Genomic DNA, 23,728 nt, shown 5'->3' with positions numbered 1-23,728 from the left:
AACCTGCTTCTCCCTTTGCCTGCTGCTCCCCTTGCCTGTGCTCTCTCTCTCTTTTTCTCTGACAAATAAATAAAATCTTAAAAAAAAAAAAAAAAAGAAAATACTTTATATATAGGAGATCATCCCATAATAGTTATTTATAGGTGTCATACTTTCTCTGTGTCTAATTTCGTCATATGTCTTGTTCTTTGTAGAATATTAAAGAAGAGGCTTTATAAGATATAAATAACATCTGTTCAATGTTTAGAGAGTGTTCAGGACTTGAAATTAAACAAACAAAAAAACATTTAAACTAAGCTTACCTGATTTCTGTTCCATTTCATAATATTTAAGTGACTTCATTAAGACGAATCAATACAGAGTCTTCTGTTTCACTTACACCTATCGGCAGTTCTATTCGCTCAGACCTAGTTTTTTGAGGCTAAATTTTTTAATGGCATTAATGGTACTATTTTAAAAAAGTGATTGCTAGTTGTTTTGTTCACTGTTGAATAATATTTCAGCCTGTTTGAAATCTGGACTATGCCAATATCTAGCTCTCAAAGCTGACTAATATTAGTAAGTTAATTATAAAGCCAGAAATTTTATATATTTTTACTAAAGACAGGGTCATTAATTTTGTTTCTTTCTCTCTGGGGCAGTTTTCAATGAGTGTATAGCTCAGGCCTGGTATAGTATCATTCACATCCTAAATTGTGGCAAAAATTTTTTTTACTTCAGCTTCAATTTATGGAGCACAGCTACTTTGGATTCTTGATTAACACTGTTATATACTTTGTCTCAGTGAGATAGGTATGAAATCATGGCCTTTTTATAGCTGAGAGAAATGAGTGCTGAAAAATGTATTGGCTTCACTAAGGACAAATACATAGTTAAGGTCAGAACATTTACTATGCCAGTGACTTTTAAACAATGTAATTCATTGGAATTACACTGTGAGCTTATTAAAAGAACAGTGAGTAGGTCCCCCCCCCCCCACTCCGCCTCCAATATATCTGAGTTAGGGTTCTGAGATAGAGAGCAAGCGTTTGTATTTATTATTATTATTATTATTATTATTATTATTAATTTGTCTGAGAGAGAGAGAGAGCACGAGGGGGGGGGAGGGTCAGAGGGAGAAGCAGACTCCCTGCTGAGCAGGAAGCCCGATGTGGGACTCGATCCCCGGACTCCAGGATCATGACCTAAGCCAAAGGCAGACACCCAGCCAATGGAGCCACCCAGACGCCCCGTGTTTGTATATTTTCACCCTCCCCCCACCAACATGATTCTCATGTATACCATTCTCTAACTTTTTACCAGTGTTATCAGCCTTGGCTGCATATTAAAATCATCAGGGAATTTTTTTTTTTAGGATTTTATTTATTTATTTGACAGAAACACAGCAAGAGAGGGAACACAAGCAGGGGGAGTGGGAGAGGGAGAAGCAGGCTTCCCACCGAGCAGGAAGCCCGATGCGGGGCTTGAACCCAGGACCCTGGGATCATGACCTGAGCCGAAGGCAGATGCTTAATGACTGAGCCAGCCAGGTGCCCCTCATCAGGGAATTTTTAAAAATCCCAATGTCCAGGCTGCACTGTAGACTATTTGGGTCAGAATTTCTGGGGATTGAGCTCGGGGATCAGCATTTTTTAAAGTCCTGTACAGGGTCCCATTATCTATATCCAACATACAGAACCATTGCCCTGTGCTAGCCCAGTACTTCTCAGCTGCCGCTGACTGAGGAACTTGTTGAAAGTGGATAGTCAGTAGGTGTTAGATGGGACAGAAGAATATATATTTTTTCATTGTTTTCCATGTGGTTCTGATGTGCAGCCAGGTTTGGAAACTCATATAGTGTAATACAACTGTGTATTGAAAACCAAAAGGAAAAAGTCAGTCCTGCATTATTTGGATTTTTCATTATAAATTATTCTGTCATTCTTACCATACTTTTGTTAACTCATTTGTATAGGGTTAAAATTATTTTTAACCTTTTTGTGGTTAAATATGAAGCACATAAGAATTGTATAAAACAGTAACATCAGCTCAGTGATTTATCACAAAGCAAACACCCATGTAACCTCTGTATAGATTAATAACATTTAAAGAATAGAACATAGTCAGCACCTTAGAAGTTCTGCTGTGCCCATTGCAGGCACTGCCCCTGACTTACATGGTAATCACTTCCTAGCTTGTCTATAAGCTTTAACCACCTAACCAGGCATCCCTATAGTTTTGCATTTTTTTAAACATCATGTAGGTGGACTTGTGCTATGCATATTGTTTTGTGTATAGTGTCTTTTACTCTGTGTGGCAGTTGTCAGTGTTGCATGTGGCTCTGGTTTGTTGGTTTTCATTGCTTTGTAGTGGTACATGCATACAGTGGAATGTTATTCTTGACCATGAGAAATTGAGATAGAGAAGTTTCTTACTCCCAGGTCCTAGAGGAAGGACACAGCACAACTGGAGGCACCACACAGGCAAGTCAGGACAGGGTGCAGGCAGAGGGAGAGGCAGGACCTGGGGCACATGCCTTGTTAGGGTCTGTGGGTGGAGTGTTGGGGGCGCATGGGATAAGGCCAGAGTAGTCAATTCAAGCCAAAAAGAGAGGGAGCTTGGGTAAGCTCCATGGGGGTCTTATGTAAGGGGTACACAAGGGGAAGGCCCTGGGAGGTGGGGGAGACTGGTGACCACAAGGGAAGTCGTATCCGGAGCTTGGATTTGCTTAGGCTCTGCAGGCTGCTGTCTGGGACATGCACTAGCATTAGGGGCTAGTGTCGGTTTTTGGTCACTGCAGGCCTCTTGGACAGCGGGGCAGCAGTACTGTGCAGTAGCTTAGTGAGAGTCTGGACATTGTTTTTCAAATATTTTCTCCTAGTCTGTGGCTTGTCTTCCATTTCTCTTGACCTACGGGGAAATTAATTGGGATTTCATTCAAATCTATAGATCAGGCTGGAGAGAACATCTTTAAAATGTTTACTTTTTAAATCTGTAAGTACAATACATTCCTCCATTTAGGTCTCCCTAATTTCTTTAAAATACTTTTTTTGTTTTAAGTCTAGACATCTGCATGTCTTTTGTTACATTTATTCTTACGTGTTTGATGTTTTTAATGGTATAGGGCATAGTTTTAAAATTTCATTTTCTACTTGCACTTTTCTAGTATGTAGATATATAGTTGAATTTTAGATATTGATCTTTATCCACTGACCTTAATACATTTACTTTTACTAATACATTTACTAATGCAGATAGTTGTCTCTAGATGTTTTTGGGTTACCTACATACACATTTATGCCATCTAACAGATAATGACAGTTTTCTTTCTGCCCAATATTTATGCTTCTTTTTGTTTTCCTGCTTCATTGCACTGGCTTTGATGTCCAGTTCAGGCTGAATAGAAGTGGTGATAGAATAGGCATTTTTACTAATGATGTACTGTATGATGAGTAACATAACATAATAAAATTAAATTAAAAAAAAAAAAGAATAGGCGTTTTTGTTTTGCTCCTGATCTCACGGGGTAAAGCTTTCCACAGCTTGCTAATCATTAAGTATAGGATTCTTGCAGATACTCTTTATCATATTAAGGAATGTTTCCTTTTGTTTCTGGTTAGCTAAGAGTTTTATGAAAATCCATCTATCAAAAAATCGTAAGATTGATTTTTGATTTAAATCATCTGGAATGAACTCTGCTTGATTGTGATGTATTATCCTTTTAAAATATCACTGGATTTGATTTGCTAATCTTTAGCTGAGGATTTTTGCATCCGTATTAATGAGAAGGATGAAGTTTGTAATTTTAAGAATTTATTATTTGAGGGAGAGAGAGAGAGAGTGAGCAAGTGCCGGTGGAGGGGCAGAGGGAGAGAGAATCAAGCCAACTCCCCACTGAGCCCGACATGAGGCTTGATCCTATGACCCCAAGATCATGACCTGAGCCAAAATCAAGAGCTGGATACTCAACTGACTGAGCCACCTGGGTGCCCCTGAAGTTTGTAATTTAAAAAATAATGTCTTTGACTTTGTTACAAGGGTAAGCTGACTTTATACCACAAGTTCAGATATTTTCCCCCTCTCTGGAGGAGTTTATGGGATTGGTATTATTTTTTTATTAAACAATTGGAGGAATTCACTAGTAAAGCCATCTGCATTTGAAGTTTTCTTTATAAGAAGAGTTTTATTAAACAGATGCTACTTTTTTAATAAATATAAGACTTCTGATTTTCTTCTTGTGTCATTTTTAATAAGGTGTATTTTTTAAGGAATCTATCATTTTATCCTTATTGATTTTTGTTTGCATATTCTTTTAGCTATTGAGAGAAGTGTGTTAAAAGGTTTTTTACTATAGTTGTAGATTTCTGCATTTCTTTAGATTTATTAACTTTTGTTTTATATTATGTTGAAGTTATGTTATTGGGTGCATGAAGATTTAGAATAGGGGTATATCCCTGGTGGATTAATAAGCCTTTTTTATTAAGCAGTGTCCTTTATTACTTCTAATAATGTCTCTTGCCTCAAAGTTTGCATTGTCTGTTTTCTTTTGGTTAGTGCTATTTCTTTTTTTCACCTTACTTTTGATGATTCTATGTTCTTAATTTAAGGTGTGTCTCTTGTAAGTAATAAAAAGTTAGATTCAAACTGAGTAGCAGATATTTCTGAATACCTTTCCCCAGTCTGGTTTAGAGTCTCTACCGCTGCATTCTTATATTCCTTTATAATAGTTCTTACACAGAACTTAATTTACTGGTCTGCTTCCCCTGTAAGGGCATGAACCATACTTTGTTTATCCTTTTAGCCCCTGTACCAAATATACCAGGTGAATGTCTACTACTGACATCTAGTAGACATTCAACAAATGTTTGCTGAATGCATTGGTGTATCAGTGGTTTCCAGATCATTCTCTTGGAACCCTTGCAGTCTTAGCCATGTCTATAGGCTATTTTGTTGGGGTAGGGCTGGGGACAGAGGGCCATTCAGAGGGGTACTGTGCAGGCAGAGCTTCACGTCCTCTATCCCCACTGCAAGCAGAGAAGTTCTTTGATAAGTCGAGGATAAAATAAAAGATTCTGCCTGAAGAAAGGGATCTTCTGCTTTAATGTTTTTAAATTGTTTGTCCAAGCCAGGAGTGCCTGAGTGGCTCAGTCAGTTAAGTGTCCGACTCTTGATTTCAGCTCAGGTCATGATCTCAGGGTAGTGAGATTGAGCCCCACATTGGGCTCCGCCCTCAGTGGGGAGCCTGCTTGAAATACTCTCTCTCCCTTTCCCTCTGCCCCTCCCCACCATGTTCATGCTCTCTCTCTCTATGTCTCTCTTAAATAAATAAATAAATAAATAAATAAATAAATAAATCTTAAAAAAAAAAATTCTTTGTCCAGGCCATTGGATTTGAAATCTTTTTGAACCAGAACCTTGGTAAGAAATTTATTTCTTCTTCTACATTGTTTACTAAAACAAGTTGCATGAAACAGTCCTTGTCCTTATTATGTATGATGCCCTTTGATATCTTATATGTTCTGTTTTTTTAAATAAGGGTCATGATCAACTAAACTGATTTCAGTTGACCTCAATTTGAAGAACAGTCTTGGTGCAGTGGATTTTGGTATCAATAAAAATTGGTTTCAAATTCTTACTTGACAGTTTTCTAGATGTTTGATCTCAGATCTTCCATTTTCTTATCTATAAAAGAGAGATCATGCCTATCTTTCAGGGTTGTTGTGAGGATTAAATGTGATAATGCTTATAAAGGAATTAGTGCAGTGTCTGATATATAGTTAAAAACAAATGTTCTGTGTGCTTTGGGAACAGATCTGTGATAGTCTGTTCAAGTTGGACATAAAACTTAAACATATTTTACAAGTTCTATAGAATTTTTCTCACCAGCAGAATATACATTAGAAAGACTTTTACCTGTTACAAATTGAGATTTAGTAGTTAATTAAAAAATGAGACTATACATATCAATCCAATTTTATTTAAAATACCATAAATAATTAGACGTGACAATAAACTAAAGGAAATTTAGATAAGATTAGTGTAGAACTGAAGAATTCAGTAACTCACTCCCTGCATTGGAAGAAATCAGGTGCTTAGCCTTAGATAGCACAAGGGGCACTTTAACATTGTTTTGAAAAGTCATAAGGAACCCACCAACAACATAAATATGCCAAAACAAAATAAAAACTTTTTTATACTTTCCATTATAGGTGTGTTGAAGTTGTGAAAGCGTCTCAATATGTAGAGTTAGCAAATGATCTGGAAATAAACAAGGCAATTACATACTTGAGACAAAAGGACTTTAACCAAGTAAGTTTTTAAAAGTTTTAGATGAAGTTTTATATGTTAACGGTGAAAGCAATAATCTTGGGCAATTTTTTCTAGAATATTGTCATCTGTAATTATTGTGAAGTTGAGTAATGTTTTTACTTGTCTTAATATCATTTCCAATATTATAGTATTACTTTAATTTTGACCTGTTTGTCCTGTTTGTCTGCATGTAAATACTGTTCATGTAAAGCATGGTTCCTAAATTACTAAACCATTTTTTAGTGCAGAGATCAACTTTCCCCTAGAAGTTTTCAAACTGTTACCTAAAGCTCTAAGGTTTTTTAGAATCAGGAAAGGCCAGGAGCCCAACTAGTAGCCTGATGCTTCCATCTACTGTTCTCACCAGAGCAGCTTTCCTGTTACCTGATTTTTATATTTGATTTACTCATTAACATTGCATTGGGCATAAAAGAGTCCCATTGCTATACATAGTTTCATAATGCTCCAGGATCTCTTGCTGGTGCCACTGCTACCTTGCTACCTTAGGTCAAGATGGAATGGGTACTCCACCTTCAGTAGTCTCTCTCAAATGAGACCTAGTTGTGACAAGACCTAGAAGAATAGACAGCTTTAAAAAGGAAGGATGGGGGTGGTGATAACAGAAGAGAATAAACAGAATGAAACTTGATATCCTGGTTCATAAAACCAATGATTAGTGTCAAATGTGCCCACAGCTGGAAAACTCAGCCCCTCCCAAGTTTAGACCCAGAGAGGTAGGGCCAGAGGAAGCCGCAGTACCTTTCCTGCATCCTATCCCAAGCCTGTGTTTTCAGTTTTTCTTCTACCTAAGGGCCTTCCTTTTGTCTAGGAGACAACAGAAATGACTAACTCCTTTCTGGAGGAGGGGGGAGATAAAGCCTCAGGGTTCATACAATCATTCTATGATTAATATAATGCAGTCCCATGGACTGGTTCCATTGTATATATGCATTTAGTATGCTTAACCTTTTTTTGGCATTTTTAAAGCACCAAAAAGACTTTCAAAGTACCTTTATGTCTGTTGTGTCATTTGATCATCACACTCATGGTCATTAAAAATGCCAGTGATAACTCTCTATAACTGTTGTAATGCTTTTCCAGTGGAAGTGAAGTCAGACAAATTGGTCTTTATTATCTTGCCAAAGTCATCTATGCACCAAAAAAATAATTTTTATGTGTGCGATAAGTACTGTTGTAGGTGACAAAATAGAGAAAACAATGTTTGCCAGTTTTCTCTTGATACCTTATTTTTAAATGGTCTTTATAGAAAGATTTAACAATGTATTACCACGGTTTATGTTTTAAAACTGTCCGTTAAAGGATAAACTCTAATTTTTTCATTTTAAAATTCATTTAATCCAAATCATATTGTTTGCTGCTTTCCTAGCTGTCCTCATTTAAAATACCTTATGCTCCATTTGCATTTTCAAGATTTTAGTTTACCTATGTTTTAAAAATGTAATTTCTGCTTTCTTTTCAACATTGCTGCTTTGACTTTGTGTTTCTTTTATTTGTGTATTGTAAGTATGATGAGGTGGGTATAATATAACCTTAGTTGAAAGGAACCTTGTTAAGTTAAAAGGGATTGGTTGACATAACTCAGAATGATCATTTGATGAGGACTACTTTATTTGCAATTCAAAATAAAAGAGGGGCGCCTGGGTGGCTCAGTCGTTAAGCGTCTGCCTTCGGCTCAGGTCATGATCTCAGGGTCCTGGGATCGAGCCCCGCATCGGGCTCCTTGCTCTGCGGGAAGCCTGCTTCTCTCTCCCCCACTCCCCCTGCTGTGTTCCCTCTCTTGCTGTGTCTCTCTCTGTCAAATAAATAAATAAAATCTAAAAAAAATAAAATAAAATAAAAAAACAAAATAAAAGAGAAAAATGTAGGCCTTCTTATATGAGGTTATAATTCTATAGCTGAGTAAAGATGCTGAAATCTCAAGAGTATGTTTCTTTGCGATGATAGTGCTGTTTTGTAGTCACCTTTGTAGTAGAGAAGGAATCCACTAAAAAGCCAAAGATGGATGAAATGAAGTAGTTTGATCTGAAGGCCAGTGGTAATGTATGGACAGATGCAGTGGAATGCAGAAACCAGTAGGTAGATGGCATCTTTCACTAAAGAAACCCAAAATGGAGATATATCTATTTTCCTAATCATTTGTGGGGGGGAAAAAAGAAACACAACCCAAACTAACAATGTTTATTTTCATTATTTCATTATTTGTTTTGCTATTTAAAACTAAATTTAATTTTATTAGGTGGACTTTTATCAGTTTCACTTGTAAATGAAATGAATTGTATAATATTTTTATTTATTTTTTTATTTTATTTTATTTTTATTTTTATTTTTTTAATTTTTTTTTAAGATTTTATTTATTTGTGAGAGAGACAATGAGAGACAGAGAGCATGAGAGGGAGGAGGGTCAGAGGGAGAAGCAGACTCCCTGCTGAGCAGGGAGCCTGATGTGGGACTCGATCCTGGGACTCCAGGATCATGACCTGAGCCGAAGGCAGTCGCTTAACCAACTGAGCCACCCAGGCGCCCAATTGTATAATATTTTTAAAAACAGAAATATTGGCTATGCATTTATCGAACATGTAAAGAACAGTTATGAAAACAGCCCATTTTAAAGCTAGATATCCTGGAAATATTCCCTTTATTAGAATAATTTTGTAGCTTTTTTAGAGTAATTTATAGTTTAGAAATTTAAAATATGAAATATGTTTTTATTCTCTCAGCTATTTTTTAATGAATGTTGTAAAGTTTGAGGCACTTGGGTGGCTCAGTCAGTTGAGTGGCCGACTTTTGGTTTTGGCTCAGGTCATGATCTCAGTCTCTACACTCAGCAGGGAGTCTTCTTGAGGTTTTTTTCTCTCTCCTTCTCCCTCTGCCCCTCCCCCCATTCGTGCCCTCACACACATGCTCTCTCTCTCTCAAATAAATAAATAAATCTTTAAATGAATGTTGTAAAGTTCAAAATATTTCTGTTATTCTTTTAAGTAGTGGCTTAGGATTGCTTTGCTTTTTATATATTGTTTGAATTCATAGTAACCTTTTGAGGGGAGAATAATTAGTTGTTATATGTAGTCTTAAAGTCTTGTTACTAATAGGCCACAAGTTAACAAAGATGAAAATTTAAAAATCTAAGACATTTTCTTGACTATAATATGAATAGTTGTTTCTAAAAGGAATGATGTAAACTATATAGCATTCTGAGTTTTTTTTTAATTGTTGTTAGTTAGCTTTTGATAATCTGCTTTATGGATGTCATAAATATCAGAAAACAATTTCTTTCCCTCTGCACTTTACTTCAGAGAATTTAATGGATATGTGAGTTACACCTATTCATGTGCCTTATATTTTAAATTAACACATTTTATTATTGTGACACACTCTAAAAGTAAAGATTAAAACATTGTCAATTCTTATTCAAAGTGATGTGCAGCTTATAAAACCTAAAGATTCAAAACAACAGTGACTTTTACATTAATAGCCGTGGAGATTGTGTAAAGAGTCAATGAGATAACTTCTACAGGATGAACAATGTAAGCAGCAATAATTTTTGAGGTGCATTTTAGGAACTTCTTGGCAATTCTGTCAAAGATTCTTCCGAGAAAGTGAGAAAGAGAATCTGAAAAGTGAGCATATGATGTTGGGGTCTTTTTTGTTCCAGGGTTTACTTTGTAGAATTATAAACTACTAGCCTAGAAACTTCCAGTGGTTTTCTTTAAAATAATCAAAAACCCTTGAAAAGAATAATTGCCTATATTATAACCAATATGTGTAGAATCTAGTATTTTAAAATCTTTTACCCTTAACAAAATTGAGTCAGTACATTTAATGGTACTTCATTTGAGGTCAAACACTTGCATAACACAGATTTGTCAGATATTTTCAATATTAGCAGCTCTTAACCATCATAAAAGCTAAAGTAGGATTTTTGGTTGGACTCAACTGTCTTTAAGAGCAGAAGATGCCAAGAAGCCAAGCATTTTCTCAGTAAATGTATTTTGAAGGAAGGAAGGAAAACCCATTGCCTTCCTCCACTTTTTTTTCTGTTATTTCTCAGGCATTTCTAGGTTGAGTACTCACTCACTTTTCATGCAAAGTGTTTGACCATTCCAAATATCCTGTTTGGTTAGGATTGTCTCAGACCGGCCAAGTGCTTAAAAATGCACTTTCATTTCTCATGGCTTGAGAATATAATTATATTTGGATCTACTTAAGATAATTTTTTGTAATACTTCCAGAATTAGTTTCTGTCATCAGTTTTGGAAAATTCTCCACCATTAGTCTTTCTTCCCTTTTTGGAACTCCAGTTACATTTCAGTTAGACCTTTTTACTGTGTTCCCATATGTCTCTTATGTTCTTTCCTGAGACCTTTTCTTAGCCTCTGTTTTTGCTTTGCTTATTTAGTCTTTCAATTTTCTGGGATCTTGACATTCAGATTCTGGTTGCCTCAGTAGTTCTCTGGTGCCTTCAAAAGATACTTGTAATATTTTAATATAACTTTTCTAATTGTTCTCTGTAGAATGGTCTTCTATAGGCTGGTCTCTGATAGCCAGAAGCAGAAATTCTAGAATTATTTTGTAAAGAGCAAATTTGATTGTGTCTCTTAGGTAGAACCTCAGTTACACCCCATTATGCAAGATAAAAACTAAACTGTGTCATAAGACTCACAAGGCCCAATATTTACTACTCTCTACAGCTGTATCTAATCTGCTGTTAAGCCCATCTATTATGTTCTTAATTTCAGTTATTGTATTTTTAGGGTTTTTTAAATTCTTTTTTATAAATTTTAATTCTCAAATGAAATTCTCATCTTGTCATCTGTTTTCTTAAACATATTAATCCACCCCCTTTGTGTCCTTTCCTGGCTTTATACTCTATATACACTGATCTTTACCCCAACCTTAAGCCTGAATACTGTCATATTACAATGGTAGTAACTTCCAGATATTTCATTTCTAGGCTGTAGAGACCTTAAAAATGTTTGAAAAAAAGGACAGTAGAGTGAAAAGTGCAGCTGCAACCAACCTCTCATTTCTTTATTATTTGGTAAGTTTTGTTTTTTTTATAACTAAGAGTTGATAATGTGGTATTTTTATGTTGCTGACTTTCTGCCTGAAGAGCATGCCTAGAGAGGCTCCAAAGAAGACTGGTGGAGAATGTTAGTAGAATTGGATGTCTAGAATTGGGTGGTCATGACAGGTTCTGCGCCAGGGGTCAAGTCTGTGGACATGACAAGAGGACCATCTCAGAAGTAGAAGGGAGGGAGAAAAATACGGTGCTAAGCATCACTCAGAGAATTGTAAAATGTAGATCTGGAAGATGAGCTAGAGATTTTTTTTCTTTTTTTTTTTTGAGAGAGAGAGAGGTGGGGGGAGGGACAGAAAGAGAGGGAGAGAGAGAATCTTGAGCAGGCTCCCCACCCAGTGTGAAGTCTGACACAGGGCCTGATGTCATGACTCTGAGATCATGACCTAAGCCAAAATCAAGAGTCTGACGCCTAACCAGCTAAGCCACCCAGGTGCCCCCTGTTTCAACACCATGTTAGTAGTAAAGAAAGTGATGTCTCAGGTTAAATGATTTATGCAAGGTACAGTGTTATCCATAAGAAGCACACTTTGAGCATCCGCTGGGTCCCAATCGTGGGGAATACCAGAAGCCTAGAAGATCACTAAAAGGGCACTTTCTTAATTTGGAACAGAGGAAGCATGCAGGTAGCCTAGGAGGGGAGAAGGGAAGGTTGGTTGGAAGTAGAGAACAATAAATTAATATAGATAATAAGTGCTTCAGAAATTCAGTGGCGGGGCACCTGGGTGGCTCAGGTGGTTAAGCATCTGCCTTCAGCTCAGATCATGATCCCGGGGTCCTGGGATCGAGCCCTGCATCAGGCTCCTTGCTCAGCAGGGAGCCTACTTCTTCCTCTGCCTGCCGCTCCCTCTGCTTGTGCTTGCTCGCTCGCTCACTCTCTGTCAAATCTTAAAAAAGAAAAAAATTCAGTGGAGGCAGATAACATTTTGGGAGACTAAAGGAATGAACAAAAGCACAGAGGCAGGAAAGCTGGGAGGTGATGTGTACATAAGGATCACTATATTTAGTTAAACTACATTTCTAGTCCCTCTTCGAGCTTCTGATCTGTGCCGAATTACTGCGATTTACTCCTGTGCTGAACTACTGTTCAGTGGAAAGATGTTATTCCCTGCATATGTTGGATGGAGAAGAGCTCAAAATCACTGGTGAAGAATGCCACCAGTATTTTAAGTCTGCCAGGAGAGTGGTGCCAGATGCAGGTTTAGAAGAGGCTGCAGATTGGGAGACATGCTGAGTTTGTTTTTAAATATATTTTAAAAAAAATTTTGTAGCAGTGGTGATATATTTAAATAGAAATGTCCAGGAACATGTGGAACTGATCTCAGATGGGAAGTTAGGGTTAGACATAAAATTTGATGATCATCTCTGTAGAGGTTAAAGCTTTGATAATAGATGCTATGGGCTGATTGTTTGTGTCCCCCTCCCCCAACCAAATTCTTATATTGAAGCCCAACCCCCCAACGTGACTGTATTTGGAGGTAAGGACTTCGAGAGATAATTAGGGTTAGATGAAGTCATGAGAGGGATGAAGTCCTGAGAGTCCCCTGATGGTATTAGGGCTCTTATTAGAAAAGGAGGATCCAGAGCCCTCTCTCTGCCATGTGAGGACACAGCAAGGAAGCCATCTGCAAACCAGGAAGTGGCTTTCACCAAACACCACATTTGCTGGCACCCTGATCTTGGATCTCCCAGCCTCCAGAACTATGAGAAATAAATGTTTGCTGTTGAAGCCAGTCTGTGGCATTTTGCTATAGCAGCCTGAACTGACTAAGACAATAGAGGGTATTTCCAAGTGTGAGAGTGTAGCACAGAACTGAGAACTAACTTTGGGATTCACATACATTAAAGACACAAGAATAAGACTCGGATCAAAAGACAGGAAAACAACTATAGTATGATGTCTGAAGTAAAGGAAGGCACCGAGAGGAAGTATGTAACATTGAAATCAGAGAGGTAGCACACAAGAATGAAGGGTCAGAAAAGGCCACTTTTGCTGATGAGACAGCAAACTCTGAGCTGGAGATTAGCTTGCATGAAGTTTACTGGGCAGATCTCTTTGGATCAGCACCTCGGGGAGAAGAATTGGCAGCAGCACTGAATGGAGAAGGAAACTGGGCTGTGACGCAGTCAACACAGGCCTTAGCCAACCCTGCTGGACCCCCTGAATTGGGATGGCTGCTTAGCACCCTCTCCCACTTGGGTAAGGGGGCTGGGCCTTTGTATGTCTGCATCAGCCAGTCATTGGGTACAGCCTGCTCACCAGGAAGGGGGTGCGACTTTGGGCAAGGCACCTCTTTCTCTTTGGGCTAGAGTGATTCACAGAGAGGGCTGACAGCGGACACTGGTGTCCTTCAGCACTTCTGAAGGACAAGTATGGGGGGCTGAAGCACAGTCTCCATTGTTGCATTGCATTTGAATTTAGAAAATCATTTGTGGTTTTTGTGAAAATGGTTTAATTAGTGACCAAATCTTTACCAAGTTTGATGAATGTTTGGGAGGAGACCAAGAAGATTTTTTTTTTTTTTAAAGATTTTATTTATTTATTTGAGAGAGAGAGACACAGTGAGAACAGGAACACAGCAGGGGGCGTGGGTGATGAGAAGCAGGCTTCCCGTGGAGCAGGGACCCCGATGCGGGGCAAGAAGATTTTTTAAAAAGGAAGAAAAATGGTTAGATTTAGTCAACTGAACAGAGTCATCACAATATCTGATCATAATTTGTTGCACCTAGGTCTGAGGAAAATAATTGTTTTGGGGCAAAATTATGAGTCTGGCTTCCAGTATGCAGTTGTGTCAGTTTCTGTTGCTCTGTAATAAGCTGCCCCAAAAGATAGTGGCTTAAAATAACCATATATTTACTCATATTTTACCTGAAAAGGCTGGGTTCATTTGGGTGGTCCTTCTGTTGGTCTGGCCTGGGGTCACTCATCCTGCTGCCATCTTCTGAGGCTTGACTGAGGCTGCATTGTCCCAGTGCTTCCCTCAAGTCTGCAACTGAGCTGTTGACCAGCATCTCATTCCTCCTTCTCTGGCAGGGGAGCCCAGACTTCTTACATGGGATAGGGTCCATAGGAGGAGACCCCAGTGCACTCAGGTGCTTACCAGGCCAAAATGATTACCCCTCCAAGGACACTCATAGTCTCACCAGTCACAGCATCAGGTCTAGATAGAGATGGGGCTTTCTCAGGCGCAGGCCCTCTTGATCCAAAGGTCTAGGAACAGAAAAACACGCCATCTACCCCATAGACTTAACATCCTGTGGTGCGATAAGAATGGGGTAACTGTAATGAGTTTGAACTCTTGTTCAAAAGGGGTGAGATGGAGGTACCTAGCAGTCACTGGTCCTGAATGGGTCAGAAATCCAGCTAAGTACATGGGGCCAGTGCCCCCTAAAGTGGGAAAAGGGAATGTTCCTAAGTTAGGACCCAACTCTGATCCCTGGGAGTGGTACCCCCAAACCTTTGGGCTCTGTGGCTCTTGGCTCTGCTTTCAGAGAGCACCTTCCTTTTACAGAAAAAATACCCTATACTTGCAGCTGATTAACTTTCTTAGTTTGCTTTCTGCCCAGAAAAATTGGGGACCCAGAGGCCTTCTTTCATTTTGGACTGTGTCTGTCCCTTTAATCCAAGCTGGCAACACTTAAGCTGGTACAATTCACTTAAAAAACTTGGCAGGTTTTCTATAAATCTTATTGGGGGTGCCTACATGCCCCAGAAGCCATATCCACAGTTCTTTTCAAGGCAGACCCCTTTCCGCTTAGTTGTACAAGGCTTTTGTGGACTAGAGCCCCAAAGATACTTGAAAGCTTTTCTCTACCTGAGAGAGAAGGTCTGCTTTGCTAGGCACTACCTTAAATCTTTCTGAGAGGTTTCCAAAGGGTATTCCAGCCACACCCTTGATGTGATCTCTACCCTGCAACCAGTTCTTACTCTGAGACTCTTGCTGCTAAGAGAAACTAGAGATATGAAATAATTTTTTTTAAAGATTTTATTTATTTATTTATTTGACATAGAGAGACACAGCGAGAGAGGGAACACAAGCAGGGGGAGTGGGAGAGGGAGAAGCAGGCTTCCCGCCGAGTGGGGAGCCCGATGCGGGGCTCGATCCCAGGACCCTGGGACCATGACCTGAGCTGAAGACAGACGCTTAACGACTGAGCCACCCAGGCGCCCCGAGATATGAAATAATTTTATTTTCCAACCCAAAAAGTCCTGGTTTTTCTTTATTTCTTCTAAATTCAAGTTGGAAAATCAGAACACTTCTCTCTTAAGCTCCTTTCTCTTTGTGTACTTTATCATACCCAGTTAAAGTAAGTTAATTGGCACTTTTAACCTCCTGCCTAGAAACCTCCTTGGCCACATGCATACATTTACTAAGTACACTTTCTAACTTCCAAGTCAGTGTAGATGCCAGTTTTCCCAGTTGTTTCATGACTGCAAAACATGACTTTCCCTTTATGCAGCCTCTGCTAACAATTCCTTACCGCCTTTCCAGCCTCCACTAATATGGTTCTAATGCTTCTCTAAATTTTGCCTGCTGCCTAGCCCAAAAGACAAGGTTATATGTTTTAGTTTTTATGACAGCACCCACTTTTAGGTACCAATTTTTATATCAAATACATGAATGTTCATCACAGCATTATTCATAATGAACAAAAGTGCGTGGGTACAACCCAGGTATCCATCAACAATGAATGGATAAACAAAATGTGGCCTATCCATACAATGGGATATTATTCAGCTGTAAACAGGAATGAAGCACTGATGCATAATACAACATGGATGAACCTTGAAAACATTATGCTAAGTGAAGGAAGCCAGACATAAAAAGCCATCTATTATATGATTGTATTTATTATGAAATGTCCAGAATAGGCAAATCCATGGAGATGGAAAGCAGATAAGTGGCTGCCAGGGGCCAGAGGGGGAGGGAGAATAAGGGAGTGACTGCTAATGGGTACAGGATATCTTTTGGGGGGGTGGTAAAAATATTCTGGAAATAGATACTGGTGATGGTGGTACAATTTTTTGCGAATGTATTAAATGTCACAGAATTGTACGTTTTTAGAAATGTGAACTGTATCTCAGTTTTTTAAAAGCTCACTCAGGGAAGCAGTCAGCGGGAGTGTTACGGGAGAAGGGATACGGGAACTAGCACTTGCACAGTGGTGGAGGAGCTCTGGAGGTGAAGGGGCAGAAGGAGGGTCAGGGGGTCTGAACAGTGACAGAGTGGCCAAGCATGTCCAGCACCACCCAAAAGGGGACCTTCATGGAGAGGCCTGTGGAAAGCAGTTGCCTCTGCACGACTGCCTCCTCTGTGGGTCCAGAGCCAAACCCCATCAAGGATCGAGGTCACTGTGGTCAGCAGGGACAGCACAGTTGGGAAGAAGAGCCAGAGGTGGAGTCAAAGTGAATGAGGACAGGCTGGGACCCACAGGCATTTCTGCATCAGTCCTGCCACTGATGACCAGAGGAAGACCTTCAGAGGGTAAAAGCTGCTGCTTCATGTCTGCGTTCCTCATGTCCTACAAGTTCCTTTCCGCCAGCTCTATAGACAAGAACCATACGGGGAAGGGGATTCTAGGAAATCTGGTTCCTAGCTTAAGCAAGCTGACACGGCACAAATGCTGCACAATTTAAGAATTGAAAGGTCCATGCAGCTTAAGTGAATGATGGCAAGGTCCTGATGGAGCATTTGGCAGAGGAGACAGAGAGAAGACAATTCATTGCTAGAAATGCAAGTCCTGGTAGGCAACGCAACCAATTTGATTGAGGAGCAGAAAGGATAGTGATGCCTTTATAGCTATTTCAGTGCTATAGGTTTGGGAAGCATAGTACTGCAATTGTGATGTGAAATTTGGGCATTCAGAATGGAGCCACTTACATGTAAATAGTGTTGTTATTCAAACCATGAGTCTGTGAAGAAGTCTTAGTCATAAGAAACTTGGGTAGCTGAAGGAGCTTGCTGATTAAAAATCTTTTGTAGAATAAGCCTATCAAGACCAAGATATGTAAAGTATTTCTGTTTATCATATTTGCAATCTCAGAAAATCTGTTTATCATGTCTGTAATCCAGAACAGTCAGAAAAGGTATTTGATGAACTCCAAATATTTTGTGTACATTTTGTATTTCATTTAGGAAAATGAATTTGCACAAGCCAGCAGCTATGCAGATTTAGCTGTGAACTCTGATAGATATAATCCCTCAGCTCTGACTAATAAAGGGAATACAGTTTTTGCAAATGGTGATTATGAGAAGGCAGCTGAATTCTATAAAGAGGCTCTAAGAAATGATTCTTCTTGTACTGAAGCACTTTATAATATTGGTAAGTAAAACCACCAAAATTGCTGTTTTGGGTTTTCTCCTTTACAATTTTTTTCTCTCTTTTCTCTTTTTTAAATTGGCTTAAAAAGCTCCAATTCATTAGAGGGAAGAGTTGACTTCCTTGTAACAAAAAATTGAAAAGAAGGTTCTTGGATTATTGATTATTTTTAATGGAATTGATTCCAAAGTTATGCACATGCAAAATTTGGATAGATGTTGTCCCTTGCCCTCTAAAAAGACTTTTCCAATTTATGTGCCACCATAGTGTATGAGACTGACTGGTTTCCCAAGTTCCTGTTAATATTGGATATTTAACTCATGCCAAACTGATGGGTGGAAAAAACCCATTTTCTTCCTTTTTAATTATGATCAATTTCAAACATAAAGAAATTTTACAGAAAAATAAATACTCATGTCCCTACCAACTATATTTAACACATTTTAACATTTTGTCATATTAACATCAGGTATTGTTTTTAAACAAAATGTTATAAGACCTAGAGGCGTACCACCATCTTATTCCCTTCCCTGCCTGTCAGAGGTCACCTGACATGGGTATCATTTCTTCCTGTTCATGAGTTTGCAGTGTGGCAAACACATTGATGCAATACTGTGTCTTATCTCTTGGGTTATTAATGAAGTTTCTTTTGAAGTTTTCTTCTCCCTGCAATAGGTGTGTTTTGCTTTCTTTGGTTTGCTTGTTTGTTTTGTCCTCTGTATTTCACGTCATGAACTCTCCTCTGATGTCTGATGATCCTGGCCTGTCTTCTCGCATTTAGGAGTTTGCAGCTAAAAGCTAAGTGGGATCTCTGAGGCCACAAGTGAAATTGATGCACTGGCACCCTGCCACAGGGCCATCTGTCTGATCTGTGTAGTTGGGGAACTGCCTGTTAGCCAATTGGATCCTTCCTCCCCCAGAAGAGTCTTTCATCTTCTGCCAGAGGCAAAAAGAAGACCTGGCTGGGTTGGGAGGAGAGGAGGCAGGGAGGAATTGGCCATTTTAGCCAGAGTCAAGGAGAGTTTAAAGTCGTATTGGAGAAAAGGAGGGTGTGACCATTTGGGTAACTGGGAAAAGAGCATTACTGACAGAGGGAAGTGAATAGTAAAAGCCTTAATGCAGGAGATTTCTTGCCTAGGTATATATTTACTTATTCTCTTTATAAGTTTTAAATACTTTTCCTAGTCCATTGCTTGGCTTTTAACTTTGTAATTTCTTTTGTCAAACAATTTTTCTATTTTTATGTAGTCAAATTTTGCTTTTATAAAATGTGTGGCTTTTCTTTGTTTATTGCTTATTGCTTTATGAAGCCCTACCCTTCCCCAAGATTATAAAATCATTTTCCTATATTTTCTTTTCATACTTTTACATCTTTGTTTTTCTGTTTAGTTTTAAAGTAAGTTTTGAATGTATTCAAAATAGGAATCTATGTTTTTTTGTTTCATGTGTAGTCAGTTGTCCTGGCACCTTTTGTTACTAGTCCCTTAGTCCCTACCACGTTTAAATTCTGTAACTGAGTCCGTTTCTGAACTATGTATTCTGCTGATGTATTTCTCTGTTCCTGTTCCCCTCCCACACTTTACAATCACTAAAGCATTATAGCATGTTTTGGTGTCTGCCAAATGTTAGTGGGAAATCCCCTCTCCCACCTTCTTCTTCTTTAAAAAAAAATCTATTCATCTTTATTTTCTCTTCTGGATGAATATTACATATATATAAGGATTTATTCTGTGACTTTGAGAAAATTACTACCAGTAGTAATGCTTATAGCTTTTTTCTTTCTTCTTTCTAAGGCCTTACCTATAAGAGGCTAAACCGGCTCGATGAAGCTTTGGATTGTTTCCTGAAACTTCACGCAATCCTGAGAAACAGTGCCCAAGTTCTTTACCAGATAGCAAATGTGTATCTTATGTGAAAAACTTGAGGACAGTTGTTAATTCATTAAATAACCTTAGCCAATTAGGTAATTGATGAGAATAATATTTTAAAACTTATCAGATTAATATGTGATAAAAATATTTGAGTGATCCTGTTTTTTTTTCAATTTTAATTCCAGTTTAATTAACACTAGTGTTAATAACACAAGTGTTGTATTTGTTCCAGAGACATAGCGTAGTGATTCAGTAATTCTGTACATTACTCAGTGCTCATCATGATAAGTGCCCTCCTTAATCCCCATCACCTATTTCTGCCATCCCCCCACCCACCTGCCCTCTGGTAGCCATCTCTTTGTTGTCTATAGTTAAAAGTCTGTTTTTTGGGTGATTTTAAAAGATCATTTGCATTATAAAAGGAATTATTTAAAGGTTAAAACTATTATTTCTTAATTTTTGGAAATAATAATTGAAATAATTGAGTAAACATGTTTAATACATATAAGCTATTCATTGACTGTAGATTAGATACTTTAGAATGTATTAAGTCTGAGTCTTGTAGGGTATTTTTGAAGCAGTAACTTACTATTTAAAAGGAAAATATTGTTTATTACTGCTTAGTACTGTTGATTGAGTTTGGTTATTTGTCTTATTTTAGTTGACCTATAGGTTTAATGAGTATAACTCTTCAAAGGCCTTTACCCTACAAAATTAGCCAATAGTTTATATGAATTCACTCATTCATTCCATTCACTCAGTAGTTACTTATTGACTGTGGGCTATATATGCCAGTATTACGTTTAGAACTCTGGGGAGTGTTGAAATAGAAAACATTCCTCCTGTGTCAGTTTCTCCTACAACTCCTGGCTTTCTTTAGTTTGGGTTTTTTTTTTTCCTTGCCATTGGTTGAAAAAGCAGAAATTTGTTAATGTTTTTAATGCCTTTGACAGTATTTGAAAAACATGTTAATTTCTCTCCTGATTTTAAAAATAATAAGCTTTCACAACAATATTTGGGAAGGGTTAAAAAAAATTTTTTTTTTTAAGATTTTTTATTTATTTAACAGAGAGAGACACAGCGAGAGAGGGAACACAGGCAGGGGGAGTGGGAGAGGGAGAAGCAGGCTTCCCGCTGAGCAGGGAGCCTGATGCGGGGCTCAATCCCAGGACCCTGGGATCATGACCTGAGCCGAAAGGAGACGCTTAACGACTGAGCCACCCAGGTGCCCAAAATCTTTTTTTTTTTTTTCTTAAGATTTTATTTGAGAGAGTGCATGCATGCATGGGGGAAGGGCATAGGGAGTGGGAGAGAGAAACTCAAGCAGACTCCATGCTCAGCACAGAGCTCATCACAGGACTCAGTCTTAACCACCCTAAGACCATGACCTAAGCCTAAACCAAGAGTCAGATGCTTAACTGACCATGCCACCTAGGTGCCCCAGGAAAGTTTAAAATCTCTCTCTTTTTAAAAAAGTATTCTCTTTATTTATCTTTAGAGAGGAGGGTGGGCAGAGGAAGAGGGAGAGAAGCAGACTCCCTGCTGAGTGGGGAGCTCGACAGGGGGCTCGATCCTGTGACCCTGAGATCATGACGTGAGCTGAAATCAAGAGTTGATTGCCTGACTGAGCCACCCAGGCACCCCAAGGTTAAAATCTTATGTAGAGGGGTGCCTGGGTGGCTCAGTCGGTTAGGCGTCTGCCTTCGGCTTGGGTTATGATCCCGGGGTCCTAGGATCGAGCCCCATATCAGGCTCCCTGCTTGGCGGAGAGCCTGCTTCTCCCTCTCCCTCTGCCTGCCACTCTGCCTATCTGTGCTCTCTCTCTATCTCTCTGCAAAAAAAAAAAAAAATCTTATGTAGGTTTTTAAGTTAGCATTATCTTGATATAAATTTTATAGAAATATGTTAGGAAAAAGTATGTTATAAGGTATACTATTAATTTTAAATACTATCTGCTCTACTTTTGTTAGAGTACATAAAACATTTTTTAATGAAAAAATTATTTTTAGAGCAGATGGTTTCATGTTTATTCCATTTAGCTTTTTTGTTTTGTCCATTTGATCTCTCTGAAATTTCCACTATCATGATCTGATACTGCCCAGTTCATGATCAGTTTGGATTTAGTTAAGCAATTGATAGTTTAAGGCTGTTTGAATACATTTTCTTATTTTTATGTTTCTCTATGGTATCACACTTGCCATCATTAAAAACAAGATTCTTGGGGCACCTGGGTGGCTCAGTCGGTTAAGTGTCTGCCTTCGGCTCAGGTCATGATCTCAGAGCCCTGGGATCGAGCCCTGCATCAGGCTCCTTGCTCAGCGGGGAGTCTGCTTCTCCCTCTCCCTCTGCCCCTCCCCTTGCTCACGCTCTCTCTCTCTCTTTCTCTCTCAAATATATAAATAAAATCTTTAAAAAAAAAACAAACCAAAAAACCCAGATTCTTCTTTTTCAATAAAACTTTGGATTGGAATATTTTCATTTCACTGAGACATTTAATATAAAAATAAATAGTCAATAAGTATTGGCAGGAATAAATTATTTGAGTGTATGCAGAGGATTTACTAGGCACAAAATCTACAAAAACAAACTCCTTATTTGGGGTTTATAATCTAATTAGGGAAAACTCCTGGAAAATACATGGAAACTCTTCCCTTAATATTTGAACATTTTAAGAGAGGTAGAATAATTGAACATAATTTTTAGGCATTTTTATTAAGGACAAATTTTGGACAGTGGACAGTGCTTTGAATAAAAGAGCAAACTGTTAATTCTGCTAGAAATTTGGGAGTTGATCTTAGTGGATAATAATGAAGCAAAAGGAAAAGCAAGGCATATATGGAACATGAGTGTTACAGTGCTGCATTTTTCATCCCCATCCCTGAAGAAATTCAGAGTAAACAGTATTAAATAGCACATTACTATAGGCTAAGAAATATTTTTACTGTAATGTTGTTTTTAGGTTTCCTTATTGATCAGTGAATTTAGAAAAATTGTGTTATCCTTAACTGAAATTGTCCAAGATATGAATTAATGGAAGATCCCAATCAAGCTATTGAATGGTTAATGCAGCTGATCAGTGTTGTTCCAACTGATTCTAGAGCTTTGTCTAAACTAGGAGAATTATATGATAGTGAAGGAGATAAATCCCAAGCATTTCAATATTACTATGAGGTACGTGTAATCTTACTTTCCTTCTTCTTTAAAGCTTTTTACGAATTGTTATAAAACAGTCAGCAGGCCTTTTAGTTTTTAAGAATTAGAAATGCTTACTAGTTTCTAAATGAATAATTTAAAATAAAATAAAGCATTTGTGGAATATAAAGTTAGTTTTTGATTAATTTAATAAAAAAATTAAAAGTACAAATTCATTGTTCCCTTGAAGCATGATTTTCATCCCTTTTTTAATTCTATTACTTACTTAGACTCAGATCATCTATCAGTACATCAAAAAGCTATTGATAGGTAATTTAAAAATATGTCAAACAAATGTTAAGTTTTCTAACTCTTGTAGTTTTAAAACTTACAAAGTACTTATGACAGCTCATACTTTTTTACTAAGAAACTTCACATTGGATAAATTAATCCAGTCAGTAGGTAAAATGTTGAGGTGTAAATTATATGTTGCCACTGATGTTGTATTGTCACATTCCATATTTTTTCCAGTCGTACAGGTATTTCCCCTCTAACATTGAAGTCATTGAGTGGCTTGGAGCCTATTACATTGACACCCAGTTTTGTGAAAAAGCTATTCAATACTTTGAAAGAGCTTCTCTTATACAGTAAGTAACTATACTGATTTCATGTTTACTAAAATGCCTTGTGTTGGGATTTGATTTTATCCCTAGAATTAGAATCTGATAAACATATTACAGGTATTATATAAGCAAATATTAATGAACATTCATGCATTATTTCCATTTTCTTGAATGATATTCCATTTTACTTGGTCTTTATTGTGATAAGTATATTAGTCTTTTATGCAAAAATTTTTAAAAATACCTTCTTTAAGGTACTTTATTTTTCTTTTTCATATTTCAGCAAATAAGTATTATTTCATTATCAATTAGAAAATGACTGACTTGGTCCTTGGACGAGGTTTCATTTCTGAAAGAGACCTAATAGAAATAAGTTGTGTTGGTTTTAATTTATA

The 23,728-nt window shown here is 37.9% G+C and overlaps 1 protein-coding gene across 4 annotated transcripts in view; it reads left to right on the top strand.

Annotated features, from left to right (window-relative positions):
• The window catches only part of IFT88 (intraflagellar transport 88), a 147,506-nt gene that overhangs the window by 57,657 nt on the left and 66,121 nt on the right, over window positions 1-23,728 (top strand). For all 4 annotated transcript variants that reach the window (XM_032403385.1, XM_032403381.1, XM_032403384.1 and 1 more), the window contains 6 exons: window positions 6,189-6,288; window positions 11,261-11,347; window positions 17,524-17,710; window positions 19,501-19,609; window positions 22,599-22,749; window positions 23,242-23,357. In XM_032403385.1, coding sequence (XP_032259276.1) covers window positions 6,189-6,288; window positions 11,261-11,347; window positions 17,524-17,710; window positions 19,501-19,609; window positions 22,599-22,749; window positions 23,242-23,357 — 750 coding nt within the window. The remainder of the gene's footprint in view (window positions 1-6,188; window positions 6,289-11,260; window positions 11,348-17,523; window positions 17,711-19,500; window positions 19,610-22,598; window positions 22,750-23,241; window positions 23,358-23,728) is intronic.

This window comes from Phoca vitulina, unplaced genomic scaffold, assembly GCF_004348235.1.
Source record: "Phoca vitulina isolate PV1807 unplaced genomic scaffold, GSC_HSeal_1.0 scaffold5, whole genome shotgun sequence".
Lineage (NCBI taxonomy): Eukaryota > Metazoa > Chordata > Mammalia > Carnivora > Phocidae > Phoca > Phoca vitulina.
This window is presented reverse-complemented; position numbering and strand designations above follow the sequence as displayed.